Here is a 24286-nt window from a genome sequence, read left to right as displayed (position 1 = left end):
AGTAGAGCAGAAGTGGAATTTCATACCCACAAACATTAGAAACTCAGGATGCTTTGCCGTTTTTAAAACCAGCTTCAAGCTTTGGCTAAAGTCAACATAAATATGTCACCACCAATGATAGCCTTGCATTTGTTGTATTTATCTTACTGTTTCTATCTCACATTGATGGACTTTTATGAATTGCAATGTCTTATGTAATGTATTTGCTGCTCTGTGGTTGCTTTTTGTCTACCTGGAACAACAATTAACATTGTGATAAAAAAAGACAATTGTGAGATTTAAGGTACAATACGATGTACACAGATATTATTAGTACACATATTTTCGCAAACAGTATTAGAACCCATGCAGTTGTAGCAGCAAAACAGTACAGACAATTTTCGTTTCTTGACTGAGGCGTTAGCATAATTAGCCCGTTGGACGTCATATACGACACCGGTCTGTGATACATCCGTTTTCAATCGCTAAAATAATAAACATGCCTAACATTTAAATGAACGTTTTAGGATTTATTATGACATTATATTACTAGTAAACTATTCATGGGTAAAATTGTCATTATATACCTGTAGTCTTTAGCCAATATAGCTCACTGTATCTCTGAACGCGACACGGTTTACAGAGCTGCCAACTCTCACACATTGGCCGTGAGACACGCATTTCAACCAGTCCACACACTCTCACGCCACACCTTATATTTCTCACGCTGAGAAGGCAACGCCAACCAAGTAGTCGGGGGGGGGGGCACCATTTTGGAGTGGGTAATCGGGAGAATCGGGAGAATTCCCAGTGGGCCGCTTCACTTTTGGGACGGTCGAGCATAATAGTTGGAATGCTGTTTCAGCATTCCAGGTATTGTTCTTTGAATCTTTATTCAACTTCTTCATATTCATATTTGTTGGAATGTTGCTTCAGCATTCCAAGTATTGTTCTTTGGATCTTTATTTAACTTATTTTATTTCTTCCGCGACACCTTTCAGCGCCTTCAAATCTTCAGCTATCAAAACCAAAAAATTCAGCCATTTCAGGCCAAGGGTGCCTTAACTTTTCAGCTTTGTACCTTTTATGCTTGAATGAATATAAATCAATATTCATCATATTTTTTACATGGTTTTCCAATTGAGTTTTTTTTCAAATCCTCTCAATCCTCTTAAACTTCAACTTTCAAATCCTTCTTCTTCCTCAATCTTTCAGCTACAGCCACCATTTAAACTTTAAAATGTTGACAAACCCCTAAACTATTTAAAAAAATGAATGATATCTATTCAACTTTTTAAAATATCACTGATTATGTTTCATGAGTTTTCAAACCTTTTCTGAGATTTACATGGGTGTGTATATGAGAGCCTAGAGTGCTGACTGAAACGCTTAGAGTGGACGGGAGCTTCGAAATCAGTTTCAAAAAGTATTTCTAGTTTACCAGCATTGCAACAATTTTCACTCTTCATGCATCATTTTTGTATCAATAGATAGCTAATTTTGTGTTGGTCGTAGACAGTTGTCTGTGGAATCCAACAGACTTACACATTTGTTCAGAGCACCACGAAAGCAAGACAAAGTCCAACTCTCGCCCCAAATCTAGTGACACTCTTATGACCGCACAGACATATAAAGGATATCTATGGTTTCTACACAGTCTTGGGTAATATCATTATTTTTGGGATTGGACGTATAGTTTTGTGTCTAGGTTAACTTGTTTGTGTGGATTCAAGGTAAATTTATGTTATTCTCTCGCCCTCAGCACAATAGCAATCATAGCTGCACCATCACCGTGGCAACCACACAGACACACCACTCAGTCTCTTACACAGGTGATTGGTATCATATATATTATATATAGGGGAGAGTGGGTAAGTTGTGCCAGCGGGAAAGTTGTGCCACCCCCTGTTTCTAGGGAACCATAGAAGAAATTGGTCATGGGACCACACATTTTTGAAGAGTCAGTCATTTTACTCATCCTGTAAAGAAGAGAGCCTCATTGCATGAGAAGTAAACACATTTAAGTAAAAAAAAACTTTGCCTTCCAAAGTAAATTTTCTATGATCAATGTATTTTGATTGTTGTGTCTGAACAGTTATAGACACGTTTGAAAACATTTCACACATGTTTTAGTGCTTTGGTAAACTACACAATGAGTCTATATAGCTGGCATGATTTTAGCTCAAAACTGCTGGATGATGCATTTTTCCCATAAACGTGGGATTGGGGCAAGTTGTGCCAAAGGGCCTGGGGTAAGTTGTGCTCGATCTGTGAAGAGAATTGCAGTCAATTTGGTCTTCATTTGAATTTCATTTTGTTCTTAACATGTGTTAATGTAAATTACCTTTAAATAGAATTGCTTATTTTTTTTCATTTGAACTCAACTTTGTTCTCATGTGTTCATGAAGCTCTAGGCCTTGTTTAAGAAAATTGACCTTTGATTGTCAGACATCCTAAGTCTCCTGGAAGTTTGGGGAGTCTCCCGCATTTCAATAGCGGCTCCCTGACGCCCGAAAACGCTATACAATCTCCTGGAAATCGGGGATTTTGTATTTAGAGCGAGTGGGAGACCAATGGTCCAATGGTCATTTCTAGTCGAGACAGGTGCATATCACACGTCCTGATTGTGTCCCGGGTGGGGGGGGGGGGATGTGCTGGTGGGGGGGGGGAGAAGCCACCTCCCTGAAATTAGTCTCTGCAGGTTGGATGTCTGTAATGTGCTCATGTGGCGCAATTGGCTTGTAGAAAATCGGCCTTTGATGTTGTAACACAACTTTAAATACCTTAAATTAGTAATTTTGCATTGAATTTGTCTAGATTTTATATAGCATTACAGTTTCTGAGATGAAAATAAACAGTTTTACTTCAATAATCAATGGCATAATTTACCCCAATGTATTCTCTCGCAAGTTGTGCCACAAGACCACTTTTTTTCAGAAAGCTATATTTCTTAAATAATATATTTCAGATCCAAAGTGATTGTTCCCAGGGATGCACCACGTCTTGAAATATATGTACATATTTTAGTTGGAAGCATTACTGTCATGGCCTAGCTTTAAAGTCACTTTAAGTAAAAACTGGCACAACTTACCCCACTCTCCCCTATCTGTGATTGGTATTAGCTGATCAGTTGAGTCACAAGACAGAGCTATTCAGTCAACTCGTCTCATTAAAAGACTAAGAGCACTATAATTTCAGCTACTAAAACAAATATTCTACTTCTACAACTTTTCACTACTATTCCAGCTCTTAGCATTGTTAGATGATGCAGTTCAGTTTCCACACTGCCTCTTTTGTGTGACACACATTTTTGAAATTCATTTCAGCTTGCGGGTATTTTCTCATTTCTGTATTTTCAGCTATAAAAAAAAAGAAATTTCAGCTTTCAGCATTCCAACGCATTTTCTGCAGGAAATGCACTTTCTAGTTTTTGTTGTTGACATTTTTCACGTTAGTCTATCTTCTCTTCTCTTATCTTCTTAAAGTATGCCACACACTTTCCGCTCTCTGACACTGCAACCTCTGCATGGGTTGTACCGTGTGAGGGAGTTCTCACCTCCCAAATAATTAGTTTAGTCCATAGCCCGTCTTTTCCAAAACGTTTTCTCAGATAGGCTACCAATAACTGGCCCGGGCGGCCCTACCGTAATGATACGTCATTGCGTCAAGGCTGAATTAAGGCCGATATATGCTTCTCCGTTTTACCAAAAATGTACACATGGGAACGCCCTCCTCTACGGGGAACACCCTCTCCGAGCTCTCCGAGAGCCCTCTCCGAGCCTCGGAGAGCTTGACATGCACCTCCTGAATTTTCTAACTTACCGATTCATTTTCAAGAGGACAAACACAAGTTGCAACTGGTATTGAGAGATATAGGCCTAATGATTAACATTAGCAACGTAATTGTCTGGCGGCCTGGGGAAACCCTTCGCATGGTGAAAATGTGACTTTCTAGGTGGTATTCATCTTGTGGAATCTACAAACTTTCATGAATACAAATCTGTTTGAATCAATTAGATATCTTTATCACAACTGAAGTTGCATCATTTTAAAGCTGACCTGTCAAGTGATAAGGGAGAAAACTGCATTCAAAGATTCCACTCCGTTTCATTCGAATTCTATTGTGATGCATAAGGGAAACAATAACACTCAACTCGACTGTTGTCAAACAATCTGTAAACAGATTGTCAATCTGTTTACAGTAATAACTTTTCAGCAAGTTATTTAAGTTTAACAGCCCGACTTCATTGATCGGTTGTTTGAAAAGAGCAGGCAAATTGAGTATTTACATTTATCCATTTAGTAGACACTTTTATCCAAAGCGACTTCCAAGAGAGAGCTTTACAAAGTGCATAGTTCACTGATAATAACAACAAGCCCCAAAGCATTGCGGGTAGCCAAAACAAGAAGCACACACTGTGAACAACCCAAAAATAAGTGCCAAAGGGAAGAACCATAAGAGCATGTAGTTAAGCAAGTTACAATTTAAACAACATGAATCTCTAAGTGCAAATGCAGCATCAGTAAAAATTAAAATAAGATGAACTAAAATAGAATATTTTGCAGCGAATACAACAGTTTAAATCAGTTGCCACTAACCAACAAGAGCAACAAGTCTCTAAGCAAGAGTCATTGTGATCCTTGAAGAAACTAGCATTGGGTTCAGCAAACCATCCCAAAGTACCGTTGTACTCCCAGAACAAGTGCATCTTGAGCCTTCTCTTGAAGGCGGAGAGACAGGCTGTGTCTCTGATGGAGGTGGGGAGTTGATTCCACCACTGGGGGGCCAGGCAGGAGAAGAGCTTGTGTTGGGACCGGGCGGTCTTGAGCGGTGAGACCACCAAGCGGTTGTCTGAAGAAGACCGTAGGTGGTGGGTGGGGGTTTAAGGCTGCAGGAGAGACTTGATGTAGTCGGGTGCAGTCCCGTTCACTGCTCGGAAGGTCAGTACCAGGGTCTTGAATCTGATGCGGGCCGTGATGGGTAGCCATTGGAGGGAGATGAGGAGCGAAGTAATGTGGGAGCGTCTGGGTAGGTTGTAGACCAGGCATGCCGCTGCGTTCTGAATCCTCTGAAGAGGGCGGGTTGCGCATGAGGGGGGAGACCGGCGAGCAGCGAGTTGCAGTAGTCCAACTTGGAGAGGACAAGTGCTTGGACAAGCAGCTGGGTGGAGTGCTGGTATTGTGCTCGAGTATGGCTAAAACTCTTGCTGGCTAACATCTCCAAAAACCGTTGAACTGTTTTTCATAAGAAATCATATACTTTTTTACATTACAATTAAGTTTAGGGTGTTAACTATACAAAACATCAAAAATCTAAATTTTGACAGAAAACAGATTTTCGATCCGCCACACAATTCGGCTAATATTGTTGTAGCGTTGTCAACCTATTCGCAAGCAAAATAAAAGCAAGAAAAGCGGTCCGGTCTTGGGCTAAATATTAAATGTAATTAAAATATTAGCCTTTTTGTATCACCCAATATATGATACAATTTTTTTTTTCTGTTTCTATTTTGTCTAAATTCTGTTCAGGTAGATTGGTTGCTCAAAATGAGTGAATAACATGTGCCACAAGTGACCCAGACCTTCTAAGATTGTTGTTTGCCAGCCATCAACAGAACAGAAGACTTAAAAAACTTGTAGGCAATGAGGGAGTGAATGTGACCGTGCACCGTGTGTGCACCGTTGAAAAGGGGGGCATGGCCGTATTGTAGTTCAGTACGGACGTGACATTTTCTCAGGGATTTTCATCGTTGCGATCGTTGTTGTGTTTATTTGAAAGAAATGCAGTTTTGCAGGGCAAAATAACGTTTGAAAGTTGCAATATTGTTTTCGTATAATTTTTTAAAAATTGATTTATTTTTATTTATTTTTTTGGGGGGGGGGTGCCAAGAGTGAAGCTCGCCTAGAGCGCCAAATGTGCTAGGGCCGGCCCTGGCTACATCTTTTCCCCTCTGCTCTTCTCCCTGTACACCAACAGCTGCACCTCCAGTCATCCGTCTGTCAAACTTCTGAAGTTTGCGGACAACACCACCCTCATTGGGCTCATCTCTGACGGGGACAAGTCTGATTATAGGTGGGAAGCTGACAACCTGGTGACCTGGTGCAGCCAGAACAACTTAACAGCTCAATGCTCTTACGACAGTGGAGATGGTTGTGGACTTCAGGGAGAATACAGCCCCACTCACCCCCATCACCCTGTGCGACTCCCCAGTCAACACTGTGGAGTCCTTCCGCTTCCTAGGCACCATCCTCTCGCAGGGCCTCAAGTGGGAACTGAACATCAGATCCCTCACCAAGAAAGCACAACAGAGGATGTACTTCCTATGGCAGCTGAAGAAATTCAACCTGCCAAAGACAATGATGGTGCACTTCTACACAGCCATCATTGAGTCCATCCTTAACTCTTCCATCACCATCTGATACGCTGCTGCCACTGCCAAGGACAAGAGCAGACTGCAGCGTACCATCCGCACTGCTGGAAAGTTGATCGGCTGCAATCTGCCTACTCTTGAGGACCTGCACACCTCGAGGACCCTGAGGCGAGCGAGGAAGATTGTGGCCGACCCCTCCCACCCTGGCCACTCCCTGTTCCAGCTACTCCCCTCTGGCAGAAGGCTGCGGTTCATCCAAAACCTCAAGCCATAAGAACAGTTTTTTTCAATCTGCTACTGGCCTTTTCAACAAGTTCATGGACTCCCACTGATATTCATTCATTATTTAACCCAGTATCTGATTGCACTATTGCACTATGTTTACCACTCATGCTGCTCATTCTTATTCTTATTTTTATATGTTTTATTTTATATTTAAATCGTTTTATTCTTCGATTTTTGGTTTCTTAGGAATAAATATAAATTGTACCTTTACTTAATTTAAGATTTGTATATGTTCATGTTTGCACCTCCCTGCCACAGTAAATTCTGTGTTTGTTTAACATACATGGCGAATAAACCAAATTCTGATTCTACCGCTAGTTAGGAAGCCAAACGGCGACAGTAAAATCTCGGCACTCCCCTTACTCAAATCAAAATTCCTAGATTAGTTTTTCAATTGATAAACCAACCTGTCACTCAAATTTGAGCCAATCCCTGTATGAGTACCATCCCGTATGTGGCTTGATACTCGTTTACGGAGTCAGTCTCCACTGAACGCAGTTAACACACCAGCTTGTTTTTATTGTACAGGTCTTGTTGTGAACGCACGAATCGTGTGAAATTGTGATGTTTCAGTGGATAGCTAGTAAGCTGCACTTTTTTTACAAATTTTTTAAGATTTTAATTTATTTACACTCCTGTGTAATAATTCTGGCATTACCACACCAACTAATGTTGAAGCTATTGAGAGAAAAGTTGCCTTCCATACCATTTACTTATCAAAGGTTTTGGCAGTCCCTTCGCACATGGTTCTACTACATTTTACATTTGAACACTAGATGTTCAATATCTTTAAATTTGACCACAATATGTAGCCTAGTCATTGTTGTTCAGAGAACTGTATTCTGGTCAGAGTGGAAAAGCCTCTGAAACTGTATTTTACATTAAGTAGGCTGGTGGAGCTAATTTAATTTTAGACGACATTAGCATAGTCCGTTATGGAATTTCTTAAAGATTATTATTAGCAGTAGTGATGTTATTAACTACTTACTAACCTCGACCGTTCGGTCATGCCGGGAAATATCAAACTGAGGCTGGAACGTAGCCTATTGACCGAGCGATAGCGAGGTTGATACGGCAAAGCCGAGGTTTGATATTTCCCGGCATGACCGAACGGTCGAGGTTAGTAGGCCTAAGAAGTTTATTATATGGCATTTTTAGCTTCTTTTCATTTTGTAAACGAAAATAAATGGTACCTCTAGGCTAATTTTAGCTAGCTCTCAAGTCTTCTCACGCTGTGTTTCATGTGTTGCCTAGCAACTCATTACTTTTGATAGAAAGCGGACAACATGGTTCTGCTAAAATGACTTTAATTTGAACACAAAATAACGACACAAGTAATTCAAAGAGTCTAGTCTTCATCCTCACTTTTGATGACAAATCTTTTCAGCATCATCTGGATAGTAAAACTCAGCAGCTGACTCGTCGCTCATTTTGCAGATGACGTCAGCGGGCAATACGGAGCCGTATTGACCGCTGAGGAGGGCAATACGCGTCTGGCATGACTACCCATTAGCCAATCAGAAAGCTCGTAACGTCGTTGCCATATAATAATAGCTTATAATATCTTATTGTTAAGCATAATATCTGAAGGTTAGTGTTTTATACCATTGGGATTGGCCTATTTAATGCTAACCCATGCTTTTACCTCTCAAAGGCCTCATCATAGGACAGGAAAGTGGAACCAACTAGATATAGCTGGGTTCGCCTCTATGCATACCACTGGTTTTGAAACCAAACTCCTGGAGGGGGACTCTATCCTTTTCTGCAGTTGATCAGGATGGCAGGTGTCCGCAGCTTGTTTTTGGTCCATTTTGGGCTGGTTTGGTAGAAGTGTGTTGGAGAACTGGTAGGGCAGGGTAAGTTTTGCGAAAATTTTTGGCTTGAGTTTGAAAGTATCCAACCCAAAATATCCCACTCCCTCCCTTCAAAGTCACTTCCCTCCAAAAGGTAAACAGGCAAGTAGCACGTCCAATCATTGCATTCGGTCCGAACACAATGATTGGTCATGTTTATTACGGTCCTGTGAAGTCCACAGATATTGGATTCATTGAATTTTACTGCCAGAGCATTTGATTTATTGATTGCTAACAGGATGTGAAGTTTATTTCAGCAAATAAGACCAACAGTGCTTCTCAAAAACATTGCCTACCTTGCCTTTAAACACATGCATTCCTTCTTTCTAAATCCAAGATGGTGGTACAGGGCACCATCTACAGTACACTGGTTTGACACACACTGGTCTTGACTCACACAAGCAATGCCTGTTACTGTTATTATCTGTCTACAACCTTTGTTTCTATGAACCTGTGTGTAATATCATTGGTGAGGTATGATATCGAATCAGATGGCTTCATTTATGTTGTGTTGAGAAACGCAAAAAAGACGATGAGTAGCGACGGTATGTGTATTGCAATTTTTATTGCACTTTGTAAGCAGATGCTGTGCAGTGTAGCTGTGCACTGTGGACTCAACCCTCGGGACTATGACATATTGATCAAAAACTAAATTACCCTGCAATCTTAACTGACAATTAGTTTAGTTATATATCAAAATAAAATCCCACAAGGTTTTAACGAAGCTATGACATTAAATTCACATTAACTATCTACAAGATTACATGAGGAAAGCTGTTTGAACTAACAGTAAATTGTGTAAAAAATGCAGGTGTGTACTTTTTATCTGCATAATATACAAAAGGAACTATCCATCCACTTCCACATGCAGTTATCTCTGGGATAAGGTGTACATTACCTTTTGGCAAAGAAACATTGATAAGTCTAAATGTGCCATATACTGTATGTACACACTATCTCTGTTTTTCCTTCTCTCTGAGTCTTTCCTTTTCTCTAAGATACAGTAAGGTGGATAAATGGTCGTTCCCCTCAGTGGCTGTCATGGCAACATAATTCTTATCACCTCATCAACATAAAACTCTTACTTAATTTGTTTTTAAATAACTCACTCACACTTTCTTTCTCTCACACAGTCTCTTTTACGATATGGAATACGTTTCTAAAACCTTTCACTGACCCCTGATACAGGAAACGTATACACATTTACACATCAAAATGTTCAGGGTGAACAGTGAAGTTATTCCAGTGGGTAGGGTACTGTACTATACAGGGAGAAAGTCAAGAGATCGCTCTGGCCAGAGATGTCCATCTATCCAAAGAGGCATTCATGTAATCTCTCTCTTCTTTCGTTCCCCTTTTCCTCCTGTCATCTTCTCTCCTAGGATGACTAAGAACACAGAAACAGCAGTGCTGCTAGCTCTTTCCCATCTTGGCGATCAGCTCATCACAGATCTTCGTTAGCTCCTCAATCTCTTTGTTCTAGACAGGAGAGACACAATCAGGAAGTCACCATCCATCATTAACTACAATAGGATATTTTCTGTAGTTAGCATTTAGCATCAAAGTCATGTTGATGATATGGTGTATCTACAAGATTTGCTAATGCAAGGTTCCATTGTGTCTGACCTTCTGCTCCAGTGTACGTTCTAGGGAGTCCACCTTCATCTGCTCCTTCCTTAGACTGGCCTGGTAGGCTGCCTGCTCTTGCTTGGCTTTAGTCCTCACCTGGGCAATGTCTGTATTGGCCCTGAAAGACACACACATTATCAGTCACATCTAATCACCTTCACGGAGTAGGCGATTGAAAGGGTTTTTGAAAAGACATCCTCATAGGAAGGTAGCTATTTTGAGTTTGATTCTCAAGAGTTTGCACACTTGGAACTGTTGTATTTACTGTCATTGGACTGCGCATTTATTCTCAGTGTGGACTAACTTGTCAAGTTTCTCCTCAGCATGGATCTTGAGTGCCTGGTAGCGCTGCTCCTCCTTACGGACTCGTGACAGGTACTCCTGGGCGCACTTTTTCAGAACCTCTTCATTCTGAAAACACACACACACATTGATCAAATACTGTACCTATGTGTGTGTGCGTGCATGAGCGTGTGTGCTTGTGTGTGAATGGCATGGCCCACCTTGCGGAAGCCCTCCAGCACGTCTTTCATCTTCTCGTAGCGGCGGAAAAGATCGGCCAGTGACTTCTCCACTGAGTTGAGGTCTGCCAAAGCCTGGTCCTTCTCCACGATCAACTGCTGGATAGTGTGGTGAGACAACGACTTTTCTTTCTGCTCATCTTCTGATGAAAAGACACACACACACACAGTTTAGATTGCAGTCCTGGAACTTCACTAATGCACCCATACAGGACACACACTATGTGCTCACAGACTATTGTGTGCACCAACTGTAATAATCACAAACAAAAACATACTGTACACATACACTCTTAAAACAACTTCACTAAACTGAGTAGATGAGGACATAGCTATTGCCCTCTGCATGAGAGTTTTATTGATCCACAAGTTTCCATGTGAAGCATGCAGACAGAACATAGAACTATGAGAGAAACTAGAGACCAAAATACTATTCGGAAGTGTCAACATACTATCAAGGGCGATTGTCTGTTACGACCCTCGACCCCCTTAAGATATATTTTCCATTCCAGTTTAGGAAGAGAATTCTGCTTAACTCTCTAACACCTACTAACTGACTTATCACTTAAGAACCAAAGGGGAAGGCTGATAAAATCAGAAGCAAGTTTCTCACAAGTGAAAGACAAAAATGCAGAGATGTCACAGATATGTAACAGGTAGAGGAGTTAGTGTCTCACTCTCTCGCTCACTCTCTCTCTGATGGACAGAGTGTGTGACACGTGTGCTGACACAAATTACATAAGAGTATGTGCTACTTACCTGGCATGCCTGATAGGGGGTGTCAAAGAGTAAGGGGCAACAATGAGAGCAGAACAGAAAAGAAGGGACTGTGTTAAATCAAGCTGGGAAGACTTGTGTGACAAAGCTGTGTGGTAGACAGAAGTCAGAGACTGAAGAGGAGCACTCAGAATTCAAAATATGAACAGGGAGTGGTGCCAGAGAGCGGCAGAATGATTTGTTCTGGAACAGAAATAGAGGTAGAAATAAAAGAAAAAGAGTGCAAGAAAGAGATAAAGAGACAGGAGAGACTGACAGAGAAAGACATGTCATTGAGTGAGGGCAGCAGGATGTGCTGAAGATAATGCCATGTGGGTTCGAAATTATATGTGGCACAAGAAATAGAATATGAGGATATTTATTTTCAATTTCATCACTATGCAATACCATCCAACCATTTGAACAAAATAGGCAAACAGATAAAAGAGAATAAATTAGACACAACAAACTCTCAAATAAGGGCTACTGAGGAGCCTCAAGCAAGGTGTATGCCTTTTCTTCACTTGCAAACAATCAACATGTTGTGAAAGGCAGAAGGGGTGTGGGGTAAGAGATAATGACTGGGAAACGCTGGGAAACAAGTTCTAGCATGTTTTAGAATCTCACCACTCACCTATCATCTGTGCAATAGTCTTCTCATACTCTGCAACGATTCTCCTAACAAACAAAGTTCACATAAATATTAACAAAATGTTGGTTAACAGATTATTTTCAGATGCAGCAATAAACCATGCTATCTGGCAAAGGAGATCACACAGTGATCACACACATTTACATTTAGTCATTTAGCAGACGCTCTTATCCAGAGCGACTTACAGTAAGTACAGGGACATTCCCCCCGAGGCAAGTAGGGTGAAGTGCCTTGCCCAAGGACACAACGTCATTATGCATGGCCAGGAATCGAACTGGCAACCTTCAGATTACCAGCCCGATTCCCTAACCGTTCAGCCGCTCAGCCACCTGACTCCCAAAGGTGAATAATATAACTATCTTTAGGCTGGGACTAAGTCTGTCCGGCTTTGTTTTCCAAGCTGAGTGAGTGGCTTCCTACAGGAAGGAGATCCTCTAACAGTCACCAGCTCGGTGGGCTGCAGGAGGGAGGGAGCACTTGTTTTGGGAAAAGCAGGTTACCATAGAGTTAAGCAGCTGGATTAGCAGTGCCTTCCCCTTAGCCTCTTACAGGCTCCTTATCCTGTACCCAATCAGACTAATGCAGTAAGCTTCTATCTTATCCACACTAACTAGGCCGTAGCCAGATGGACCACCAAGCCTGCACTCCTTTAGTCCATCATCTTCTCTCCTCCTCTCCCAGCCTCTCCCCTCTGCTTCCTTAACTCCCTTCAACCCCCCTTTGCTTTCCTCCACTCTGCTACCATCCTCTTCCTTTCCCTCTCCTCCTCTTCCCAACACCACTCCCCAATTCCCTAGCTCACCAGCTACTTGATGGGTGGAGACCTTTCCATGATGATCACTGTGATGCATCATCTGAGGTTATTATAAGCCATCATTCGCACACATGTAAATGCTCAAACAAGCACATGTACACAAAGATGCATACAAAAGCAAACAAATGAGAGACATCTAAAACATAAAACACTAAATATGTGGTCCAATGGTGGTCAAGGACATGCAACATGATTGATTTCTTTAATCTCACCTCATCTCCACCACTTCCTGATGACTCTCGTCATACTTTCTCTGCCACTCCAACACCTCCTTTTCTTTTGTCACAATCTGTGAAAACGAGAAATCACTGTTTGGAACTGCACAGCATATAATGCATGTAATGTAAAGTAAAAATGTGTGTGTGGGTGTGTATATGTGTGTGTTTACCTCTTCCTGTGCAATGCCGAGGGACTGGTCAAGGTCTCGGGGCAGGTAGGGGCTCTCCTGCTGGGTGTAGGCTGGCCGGCTGGTGTAAAGCGAGCCCTCGGACACTGAACTCTCTCTGGGAGATGCTACCTCTCTCTCCTTCTGCTGTTGCAAAGAGCCAGGCCACAAACACACCAATACACAATTGTTAGACCTGCTACCATAATCTGCACATTGCACATTTCAGCAAATTTAAAACCAAATGTTTTTCTGAATTTGACCCATGTCTATAATTCAAAAACCATCATGGCCACACATATTCTTGGAGGACTCTGAACCAAACCACTAGGCAGCATTACAGTCAGTAAGGTAGAGTAGACGCCACACCGCAAACCAAGTATGCAGATGAGGCAGGCTGTGGAGGATGTTCCTGAAGATACAGCAGGGTGTGATTGGATGGAGCCTACAAAGGTGCTATTGTTGTTTCCCTGTGATTGGCTAAGAAAATCTGCTTGTCTGAATATCTTAACTGTATTTGGGTCCAGGCAGAATTGCATAGGGGAAGGGAAGAATGGTTGGACTTCTATACAGACATATGCTGCATCACATTGTATAGACAGGGAGAAAGGAGGTGGGCAGCAAAGACTGAGGAGTGTTAATGTTGGGTTAGGCGGTGCGTCACACAATACAGTTGATTGTATAAACAGCAACCAAAATACATTGAAATCTGTATGTGCTTAAAGTTCTCCTTTGCTAAAATATGTTTCAATAGGATCAAAACAATACCATAGCCTCCCCAGCTATAGTACTTGTTGAGCTGTGAACAGTTCATTTGGCTGAAGATACTTTCTGTGTCCTCACTCAGTTCTACTATTAAAGCATGATTTACTTTTTGAGGCTCTAAAATTGTCTCTGGTAGAGATTATTAATTCCTAGGAAGGAGGAGGGATTAAGGGATGATTTGATTGAATCTGAGCGTGGTGGGGGTGAAGGAGACTAATGAAACTCTAATACAGGGGTCATACAGAGAGGTGTTGGGGCTGGCTACAGTATTTATCACCACTAATGCCATTATTCTGATCACTCATTTTACTGCAGGCTCTTTGTCACAGCAAAGGACTGTTACCGTGTGATCCTGGGCTTTGGCATTAACTCAGCCGACTGACCATACCTTGCGGAACAGAGGCTTTGTCCAGAAAATAGAGAGAGACTAATCTCAAACCAGGTTAAACTGCTTGGCAGAGTCACTACTAAGGCACACTAAACCCTTTGTTTTCATCTATTCTAGACAATCCCTGAGGGATGCCCTAAAAATCGAATTACCCCAAATTCTCATTGCTCAGTGTGTGGTGTGTGTGGATCTTTAGTGTGACATAAGAGCGGTGTTTCAGTAATGAATGTGCGTATGTGCAGCAGCTCAAGTACAATCCCCCAAAACAGATGGAATAGGATCCAACTGCACAGTTGAGGGATGGGCCTCTGTCTGGACACACTTGCCAACAGTTTCCAGTAAAACACAAAAATGTTAATGCTTCCTCAATCTATGGCAGTAAAAGAGACCAAGGGAACATGGAGACAAAGATATCATGTGCTTTCCAACAACTTTGTGTTGTTGCGGGCAGCGTCGGAAATACACGAGGGCAAAGGGCAAAGGGCAAAACTGCTCCTAAGAAATATCATGTTGCCCCTGATATCACTAGGAGGGGGGCGAAAAATGCCCCCAAATGTCCTCTAATAATAATGATAACTTGTCAAATCATGACCCGGTCCAGTTGCTATATAATGCTTTTGATTTTCACCTTGACTGATGTGCGTGTGCCTTATGAACTGAACGTTCAAAAAAATGGAGCGCTTCTTAATCAGACCTGTGAGTGACTGCGAGTGTGAGGAGAACTAAGGAAGCAGCAAACAGTCTCCGTCACCATCTCAGGTTCCAAAGATAAAATTCACTCGCAGCGACCATTGAAAAATGGAAGCTAGATTGTCTTGGGGTGGATCCAATTTTTTTGCAAAGCATGTCGAACTTGTGTAGCCTGACGTTGTCATACTCATAATTCTAGTCAGAATATGAGTCTGAAAACTCTCCGTTGGGCTGTGACTATGGTGCGTGTTTCAACCGAACTTGTAAAACAAATGCCACTTTGCTCAATTGGATAGACCTACAACCAATCAGAGCAACGTAATATGTTGTTTGTTGAAAACAAATTCAACCCAAGGGCTCTTTTGTGACGTTGTTGATTATGTTACTGTTGATCATATGTCCATCATCGTATAAAGCCCGTCCTGGCAATTTCATTGGTCCGCCCAGATCCTGGTTGTATATAGTTGTTCCCAATACGAGACCCTTCAGACCCAACTTCCCGACAACATTTTTTTGTGGGCGGGGCGAAGTTGGGCTGGCAGCCAGGCTAGAACTTGTGGACAACGAGTTGCCAAAGTTGTTGTTAATCTGGCACAGGCGAATTCTTCTGCTGAATGTAGTTGAGCGAAAACATTAAGAAATACGTGGCCTTTCGTCACCAGCGACCAAGCTACACGCGATGGTAACTAGTAATAATTATTTGTAAATTATTTAGTTCGCTTTAGCTAGTTTAACGTTAGTAAGCTAACGTTAGCTAGCTAGCTCCGATGCATTAGTTACAAAGGCTTGCTTGTAAGTTAGCCTAGCTAACTTTGCTAACGTTATACAGAGTGCAGTGAATGATTTCCACCCCATCCTCATAAGTAACTGTCATCTTGTGGTTGAAAACCAATCCTCTATTAGGGTTAAGTTGAGTGTGCAGTTGAAAAAAAGTTTTAAAATGAATGTAATAATAACAATTAATAACCACAGACATCAAACTGACACATCAAATTAACATCAAATTGAATATGATGGTCTGATTTGTTTTTTGTTTTTTGTTAAAGAAATCTAAGAAAACCCTTTGAATCTGTAGACTAGTCATTTATAAATAAATAAGTACATTTAGAATCTTGAACAAAGGTTAAATGTCTAATTATTACATTTAGTAGACGCTCTTATGCAGAGCGACTTACAGTAAGTACAGGGACATTCCCCTGAGGCAAGTATGGTGAAACGCCTTGCCCAAGGACACAACATCATTTTGCACTGCTGGAAATTGAACTGGCAACCTTCTGATTACTAACCTAAATCCCTAACCGCTCAGCCACCTGACTCCCTCTGGATAAGAGTGTCTGCTAAATTACTAAATGTTGTTTCACAAGTTTCAAAAAGTGCCCCCAATTTAAAAAAATGCCCCTGGTTTTCAGTGAGTGGGGGCAAAAATGGCCCCCTAAAAAATATGTAAATTTCCTACCCTGGTTGTGGGCTCTCTGCTCAGTATGAAACAAACTAATCAAATGCAACAATGGAAGATGTAAGGAATGTCATAAGAAAGTAGAACACCAGGAGACTGAGGGACAGCAACTGTAAAGGAGTCTTAGAAACGAGAGATGCAGAGTGAGAGAATAAGTAGGGAAGTGGCACTAGGACGTCTCCAATCTATAGACCACATACATTTTGTGGATTGGTGTAGCTTGTAGTTGGATTAGCGCAGGATGGGAAGGGTCATATCTATAGGGCTATGGGATTGTACACCTCTTATTTTGACTAGGGGTATACTGTTGAGATTCCACCTTCGTAAACTAGGCTTCTTGAGGAGAGACTGTGGTGCATGCGAGACAAGAGCTTGAGGTAGGAGAACATAGGGGAGATGGGAGATGTATCTATATCACACCGGCTGGTTTGAAAACATGGCAACCTAGATTGCGATTCTGCATTGTACTTTGTTTTTCAGTCGATGAGCTAGTTGATCCTTCAGTCGGCAGTGTCCAGAACGTGGTTTCATCCTAATACTTGTTTTACAACTCTGATCACCAACCCGAAAACAACTACCACCTATATTGATTTTTTGAGTTCTGTTAGTTGGTTTAGAAACTCCGATCATAAAACAAGAATGTGACCAGGGATTAGGAAGCCCAGGGAGAGCAGCATCCAGCACTATCTAAAATGGCAGAGTTTAGATTAAAGGTCACATGACATGAAAACTTCACTTTAGGTTATTTAATATTAATGAGTTCCCCTAGCCTGCCTTTGGTCCCCCAGTGACCAGAATTTTCGTTAGATGCAAACCAAGCCCTGGGTGTTCTTCTCCGCCTTTGAGAAAATGAAGGCTCAAACGCTCTGTTTGAAAATCTGCTCTTTGTGATGTCACAAGGAGCCAGGCTACCGCCCTTCTTCTCTGCTTTGCCCGCCCTGATAATCTGGCCCGCCCATGAAAAACTGAGCTACGATCGTGCGAAGTCAAGTGCTATATCGTTTTTTCCTGGAAATACATGGCTAGCAAACGAACGGAGCATAACAGTTGCTCAGTGTTTGGATGTACAAATCAAAATAAAAATATTTTTGTAGTTCCTTCATCCAAGCCTCTGCACAACCAGTGCGCCGACACAACTTCCCAGAGTTTTGTACGTCTGCGCCAAACATTTCAGCCTCTACTGTTTCCTCAATTTCAGCCAACACAAAGCTGGCCTTGCTGAAATTAAATTCTGGATCATTACTAACTCTTCTTGGTCAAGCCACAAACCTTGGACAAGTAAGTTAAAACGCTATATCATTTTGTTGCTTTACTGTATGTTTACCTAGCTTGCTACCCTTAGAATGTGGCTGTAACATTAGCTCTGTAGCTAACAGCTGAGTTACTGTTGCTAATGTAAAGGTAGATGGCATCAAGTGTGTGTGTGTGAATACAAACGCTGTAACGCGAGTGTTGTGCACTTATTTGTTATTTGGATAACTGTTATGCTGTTGGTGTTATGGCGCGCGCGATATCCGCCTTTCCCCTCATTGAAATTATTATGAGTGTGCACCTCTGCAAAGCAGGGTGATCAGATGAGAATGGGCAAATTCGAAGCATCTTACAGCAACGGGGCTACGAGCCAGCTGAGTTACTGTCGCTAATGTAAAGGTAGATGGCATCAAGTCAAGTGTGTGTGTGAATAAAAAACGCTGTAACGTTGTACACTTCTTAGTTATTTGGATAACCGTTCTGCTGTTGGTGTTATGGCTCGCGATATCCGACTGTCTCCTCATTGAAATGACTGAGTGTGCACCTCTGCAAACCAGGGTGATTAGATGAGAATGGCAAAATTCGAGGCATATTACAGCAACGGGGGCTCCGAGCCATTGTGATACATCCGTTGTAAATATTAGCGCATGTCGCCACCCCTCTACTCTTCATTAGCATTTAAAGCTACAGACACAGAACCAGCGCGTTTTGAGGAAAGCTCATTGAGGGACAGCTCGTAGTGGCTGTAATTATGCACCAAGGCTGAATTTCGGAAAAGATACTTCAGATACAGTAATAGGGAACCACTAAGACCTATAAAAGCATCCAAAAACAGCATATCATGTGACCTTTAAGAAAGTAGTTCTTATCAGATTGTGATTTATTGCCTAAAAATTGCATAGAAGTGAAGCGCAAGAAGTCCCAAGTCACGTTAATGTTTACCAAGCCTCTCCTGCACAAGCAACATGCATGAGGCAAGTTAAAGAAAGAAGGCATGGCACTGTCGTCGGGTGAGGAAGGTGGTGGAGTGGCAGGGATTAGGGGTCCGGGAGAGCTGGGGTGGTATTTTGGGGAGTAAGGGGTTGTTAAAGACAGAAAGCCATGTTAGAAATGTTAAATGGTGGGGTTTAGGAAGCTGGGGGATATTGAATATGTTGTTGTTGCACAGCCACCATGTGGGGTAGACGGCCATGGGTTCACACATGGAATTGTGTGATTATAGGAATCAGGGGAAGGGCAGGCTGAGACACGCCCATGCCGCCAGACATTCGACAGACGCGCACACTCTCACACACACTGCAGGTGCAGGCTGACTCAGCACAGTACCTGGGGGGTTACAGTGGAGAGGGAGGGGCACTGAGAGATGTTTTGGGCTACCTGCAGAGCCTCTATCCTCAGAGCAGCAAGCACCAGCTCCTCCTGGGCCACACAGGGTAGGTGTGGGGGGATATGGGGGTTATAGGGGGGGGGGGGGGGGTGCGGCCCAGGGTAGAAAACAAATAGGAGACATACAGAGACCAAAGTTGAGCACACATACCCTCTTCTCCACCCACAATCTAACCAGACACCCACCCAGACACAGGAATATCAGCGTAAAGAAATGGCAGCAATAAAGGCATGAGAACAATCCAAGTTGATGTTAACCTGAATAAGCAGGATGGGAATAAGTGGGAACAGAGTGAACACACATAGACGGACACACAAATCAAGGAGTACTATGAAGCTAGCAAGGGGCAGGTTGATGGCCCAGGTGTGAAGGAACAGGAGGTGTCTACACACCTGGAGTTTGAGGGCGAAGGCTGTGGGGTTGGTCTCTGCCAGGTCAGGCTCCAGGTACTGTAGGGGGTTGTCATTCGCTGGCAGCCTGTCTAAAAGGGGTGCGGCTTGGGCCAAGGGCTCCACAAAGCCCTGGGAGGGGGGCTACAGGGGTGTCAGGATGGGGGGATCGGTTGAGGAGTGTGGAGGGGTCAGCATTGGCAAAGCAAGTGTTGGGCATATCGGCGGTAGAGTGTTGGAGTTACGCTGAAATTGATCACAACTGTGTGTTGCTGGTCATTTCTGCTTGGGTATCAGAGCCATTTAACTAAACTAGGTCAAGATAGTCTGAGGATTGAAATGTTGTCTCCATCTAGTGGCTAAACCACTTATGCATGGTATGTGAACCATAAAGAGTCATATGGAAAACAGACAGACACAAGAAATGTTACATCCAGATGTGTCGACTGACATAGGACAATGGGTCACATACAGTGTGTACTGTCTGTTTGAGTTGGCTTAGGCTGGTAAGGTTAGTATGAGTGCTGGAGTGAAACTTACCACTCCTTCCCTGACAGCACTCAGCTCCTGGCTCTCCCGCGTCCTGCCCTTGTCTACAGCAGAACCCTCCGGACAAGGTCTGGAGTTCAGCACTGGGGTCTTCATCCCTGCTGTGATCTGGGCCTCCATCTCCTCAAAACTCCTGCAGAGAGATAGAGATGTCACAGAGGTTGTTACATATGCCCATAGAACTGCACCTTTGATGTATGTAAACAAGCATTGTAAGTAGTGAAATAAGCATTGCTGTGGGTATTTTGTGCGTTTAGTTCCATGTGAATTTGTGTACAAAAAAAAATCTAGTGCTACCCTGTGCATGGTGAGTTGGGCTCAGAACCATGGGAGCAGGTCTTTGTCAGGTTGTCCGATACAGACTCCAACTTCAGGTACAGAGAAGGCTTCTTCACTGACAGAGGCTAGAAATACACACAGACACAAACTCACTTCAACAAAATGTGACACAGGCTCAAGTCTTTAAGTGTCAAGTTCAAGTTCTAAAAAGATCATGGCTACTTTGTTTTTCAGGCCAAGTAGCAGTAGATACTCACAGGTGAGGAAGAACCAATCTTCTCCATGTACTCAATCTCATAGTCTGGCACTGAGAGAGAGAGAAAGAGAGAGACACAGTTAGAGACGAAGGAGAATAGAATAATAAGGGAGAGAGCACCAAGAGATAAATGAAAATGAAAGCTAGATAAAGAAAGCGAGAAATAAAGAGAAAGATAGGAGAGACTGAGAGACAGACAGACAGGCAAGTGACATCAAAATGATTGTTGTGCCGGTGGGACAGGTCTGAGGCTCTGCTAGCTGGCTGCCCTTTTTCCATCCATGGCTCAGTTCATCCAGGGCAGAAAGAGCCTCTGGGGGTTCAGGGGCCAGTAGAGAACTGGGTCAGTATATTGGTATCACCGCAAGGCTCAAATCATTGCTGATGCAGCATTGATGGCTACTGTATGTTACATATACGAACAGGCGCACTGTCACAACATTTGTTCAGTTTGGTTTCCTCTGTACACACCTCTGCCTTGGTGTTGTTTAATTGTTATTCAGACACAAAGTTGCCAAATTTTCTTTATGCAGGAAAAATCCTGATTGCCCTCCAATTACCGTGGGTCTGGGGAGGCAAACTGTTTTCGTTTACAAAAGACGTAAGGTCAGACGGCTGAGGGAAGTCCTGGGTATCGGAGGTCAGCTCCGACTCCATGTTATGGAGAGACGCCCACTTATGATTGGTGGAGGAGGCGAGCTTCTCCTCATCTGTGGCATGGTCATCCTGGAGTGGGGGTGAGGGGGGCTCAACCTCCGGAGTGGGCTCCTGGAAAAGAGGGTATTTAGAGATCTTGTGTGTGTGTGTGTGTGTGTGTGTGTGTATGTGCGTGTGTGTGTGTACGGGGTTACCTGTGATGATGGATCAGACATGGGGGATCTTTTCGGTGACCTCTTCACTCTGAAAGTGTTACTGAGAGGAAGGAGACCTGATTAGGATCAGAGTTTTTTATTATAATGCTATTTTTCTCCCCAATCTCCCCTATGTAAAAATACAAAATATGTACAGAGATAAGATGTATTATTTTCTGGGGAGCATTTCAGAAGAGCATTAATTCATTTCCATGTCCATGATATTTTTGATTATGGTAAAAGAACCTAACACTGTAGAATGCTCCAGTTTTTTTCAAAACAGAGAAAAGCTGAATACATACAAATATTAGTTGAAGTAAATTAGTTTGATGGGGAAATGACCAGTAGGTTTTATGGTAAATTATGTCAGAGACGAAATGAGAAGACATTTCAGGAGTGAGGCTGTATTTTTAGGCAATAAATGAAGGGAGGGTTGAAGCAGGAAGGGCTTTTTACGACAACAATGTTTGATGACAGTAATGTGATGAAGAAAATACATTAAGGTTAAGAGAAGGGATTTGTGGATCTACTTTAGTGGGCATGTTGGGAGGCTGTGTTCATGCCCCTGTACTTACAACAGACAACATAGAGAAGAAACACCCTTGGACTTCCTGTGACATACGAGAATACACAGACACAAAGGTGACAGAGAGACAGACAGAGGGTACAGACACCGCGCACGGGCGCAGCACAAACACACGCAGTCACACCCTAATAATGGCATCTATACATTGACATACACCTAAACACTGTGTATGAATGCATACTATATGATGGCAGTGAATGATGATTGGCTAACAACAACCTGGTGAACTTACGACTTGATGGGCGTTTTCTTCTTTTTGGCCGGTTTGTTCTGGTTGTGGTCCTGCAGCTCTCCAACGTTGTCATTTTCAACATCATTGTCATTGGTCACTTCAAAGGAAGCAGACCCAGCTTTAGGTGGGGAACTGGTCATTTTATTTAAGGACTTGAAAGAGTCTATGGTGTCATCAAACAAATCTGCTTGGAAGCTGTAGGATGGCCGGGACAACTTGGGCGAGTTTGGAATGCCGCTTTTAGAGGAGAAGGGGTTGAAGTTTGGGTCTTCCCACTTGTTAGGGTCAAAGTTGTAGGTGGCTTTGGGGATGGGAATGTCATCATCAATATTGGGGTATGAGGTGGCATTTCCCAGAGGCTCCATCTGTGGTGGGGGGGCTTTCTTTAGCCCCAGTCTGGGCTTCCTCAAGGGCATCTTTGCCCCTGCCTTCTTGCCCAGCTTCTTGGGGGGCGGTGAGGCCTGGCGGGGTGCCTCACCGTTCTCCTCGGAGTAGTCAAATTCCAGCCTCACCGGCTGACGCTTGGGTAGGATGGGTACCTCCTCAGGGTTGGTGACTGAGCCTGCAAGGGGAGCAATGGGGAGGTCTGAATTGGCTGGTTCCTCTGCAGGGACAGGGGGGCTCTTTGGGGGTGAAAAGTTAGAGGCAGGCACTGGTCCTTTCCTTCCCAGCACGGGGGAGTTGGCTATCTTGCTCCCACCGCTGTTGAAAGGGTTGATCTCCTCAAAGTTTTCTGGGTCCCATTTGTAGGAACCACTTGGGGGGAGGGGGGACTCCTCTTCAGCCACTGGTGGCTCTGACACAGAGAGAGGAGCTTCCTCCTGGCACAGGAGTAAGGAGAGGTTAGGTTGAACCTTCTCTGGGCTTGTGTAATTGGTCTCCTCAGGGAGAGGGGGTGGGGTCTCCACACGAGGCTTGTTGCGAGCCCTGCATAGGGTGCCCCCAGGGCTGGATCCGTCTGACCCTTCCTGGCTCTGCAGAGGGCTGGCAGCCCTGGGTTTGGGCCTCTTCACCTCTGGTGTGCTGGAGGAAGAGGTGGGCTGGGGGCTCTCAGGGTTGGAGTTCTGCCTAAGTAGAGGCTTCTTCTTCAAGGATCCAGGACGGACTTTCTTGGCTCTGAGTAGAGTCCCCGGAGCGCTCTCAGTGCCTGCACTGAAGGGCTCTGCAGTGGGAAGAAAGCCTCCAGTAACAGACCTGTCTATTGAGCCGGAGTCGTCAAATTCCCCTGCCTGAAGGCTGATAGAACGGGTTAGAGGGGCACGGCTGGGGGACCCAGCAGTAGACACTTCAAAGTTGTAGGTGCCACTGGCAGCAATAGGCTTGTCCTCATCAAAGACTATGGAGAGCGAGCGACTAGGAGGACGGCCTGGAGGAAGGTCTGAGGCTGGATCACTGTCTGTTACTGATCCAGTGCCTGAGATGCAACCTGAGAAAACACAATACATATATATACAGTATACTTTGTGAGTGTGTGTGCGTGTGTGTGTGTGTGTGTGTGAGTGAGTGTAGGCATTGCACACCAGTGTGAGAACTTCCTAAGCGAGATAAAGAATCCATCTGGTTTTAGGAACTCTAATTACAGTGATATGTGTGCAGTGATTCATTTAATAGCAGGACCCCAGTTGGCCAATCAGGCATTAGACAAGTCATGAAGAATACAAGGAGGATGGATGGTGATATTAAGCATAGCTAAGCCTGCTAATGTATTTGTGCAGCACTGTACAATACTAACGGCAACAACTACAGGCTGTCTAGAGCCATATTTCAGTATACAAAAATCTTCTCTACTTCCATCAGCACAAGGCTGTACTTGTCAATGTATATCTGTGTAGCCATCCAAATGATAAAATGATGCAGGAAATGCACAATGCACTACAACTGGAGGCACTAAGGAGCATGTGTCCTTGAAGGTCCCTCCCTCATAAGACGTTTGACCTATGGTCTAGGAATCTCTCTCCCTCT

General features: G+C 43.3%; 1 protein-coding gene across 11 annotated transcripts in view; it reads right to left on the bottom strand.

The window, feature by feature from the left end:
• Positions 1 to 9033: 9033 nt before the first annotated feature.
• tacc2 (transforming, acidic coiled-coil containing protein 2) overlaps positions 9034 to 24286 on the bottom strand; it is a 63138-nt gene continuing 47885 nt past the window's right edge. For 4 of the 11 annotated variants that reach the window (XM_084710061.1, XM_084710071.1, XM_084710066.1 and 1 more), the window contains 15 exons: positions 22325 to 23750; positions 21507 to 21567; positions 21216 to 21423; positions 20657 to 20706; positions 20418 to 20524; positions 20112 to 20253; positions 19575 to 19715; positions 19122 to 19214; positions 13249 to 13392; positions 13073 to 13149; positions 12029 to 12072; positions 10621 to 10781; positions 10422 to 10528; positions 10115 to 10235; positions 9034 to 9967 (listed from right to left, as the gene is read on the bottom strand). In XM_084710061.1, the coding sequence (XP_084566187.1) occupies positions 9902 to 9967; positions 10115 to 10235; positions 10422 to 10528; positions 10621 to 10781; positions 12029 to 12072; positions 13073 to 13149; positions 13249 to 13392; positions 19122 to 19214; positions 19575 to 19715; positions 20112 to 20253; positions 20418 to 20524; positions 20657 to 20706; positions 21216 to 21423; positions 21507 to 21567; positions 22325 to 23750 (2948 nt within the window). In that variant the 3' untranslated portion in view covers positions 9034 to 9901. Of the gene's footprint in view, positions 9968 to 10114; positions 10236 to 10421; positions 10529 to 10620; positions 10782 to 11399; positions 11599 to 12028; positions 12073 to 13072; positions 13150 to 13248; positions 13393 to 19121; positions 19215 to 19574; positions 19716 to 20111; positions 20254 to 20417; positions 20525 to 20656; positions 20707 to 21215; positions 21424 to 21506; positions 21584 to 22324; positions 23751 to 24286 lie in introns of those variants that run through there. The other 7 variants (XM_084710062.1, XM_084710064.1, XM_084710065.1 and 4 more) reach the window with 7 other exon arrangements.

Source organism: Hypomesus nipponensis, chromosome 11, assembly GCF_054491055.1.
Source record: "Hypomesus nipponensis isolate SF chromosome 11, ASM5449105v1, whole genome shotgun sequence".
Taxonomy (NCBI): Eukaryota; Metazoa; Chordata; class Actinopteri; order Osmeriformes; family Osmeridae; genus Hypomesus; species Hypomesus nipponensis.
Note: the sequence above shows the minus strand (reverse complement) of the source record. Positions and strands in the feature narration are given on the sequence as shown.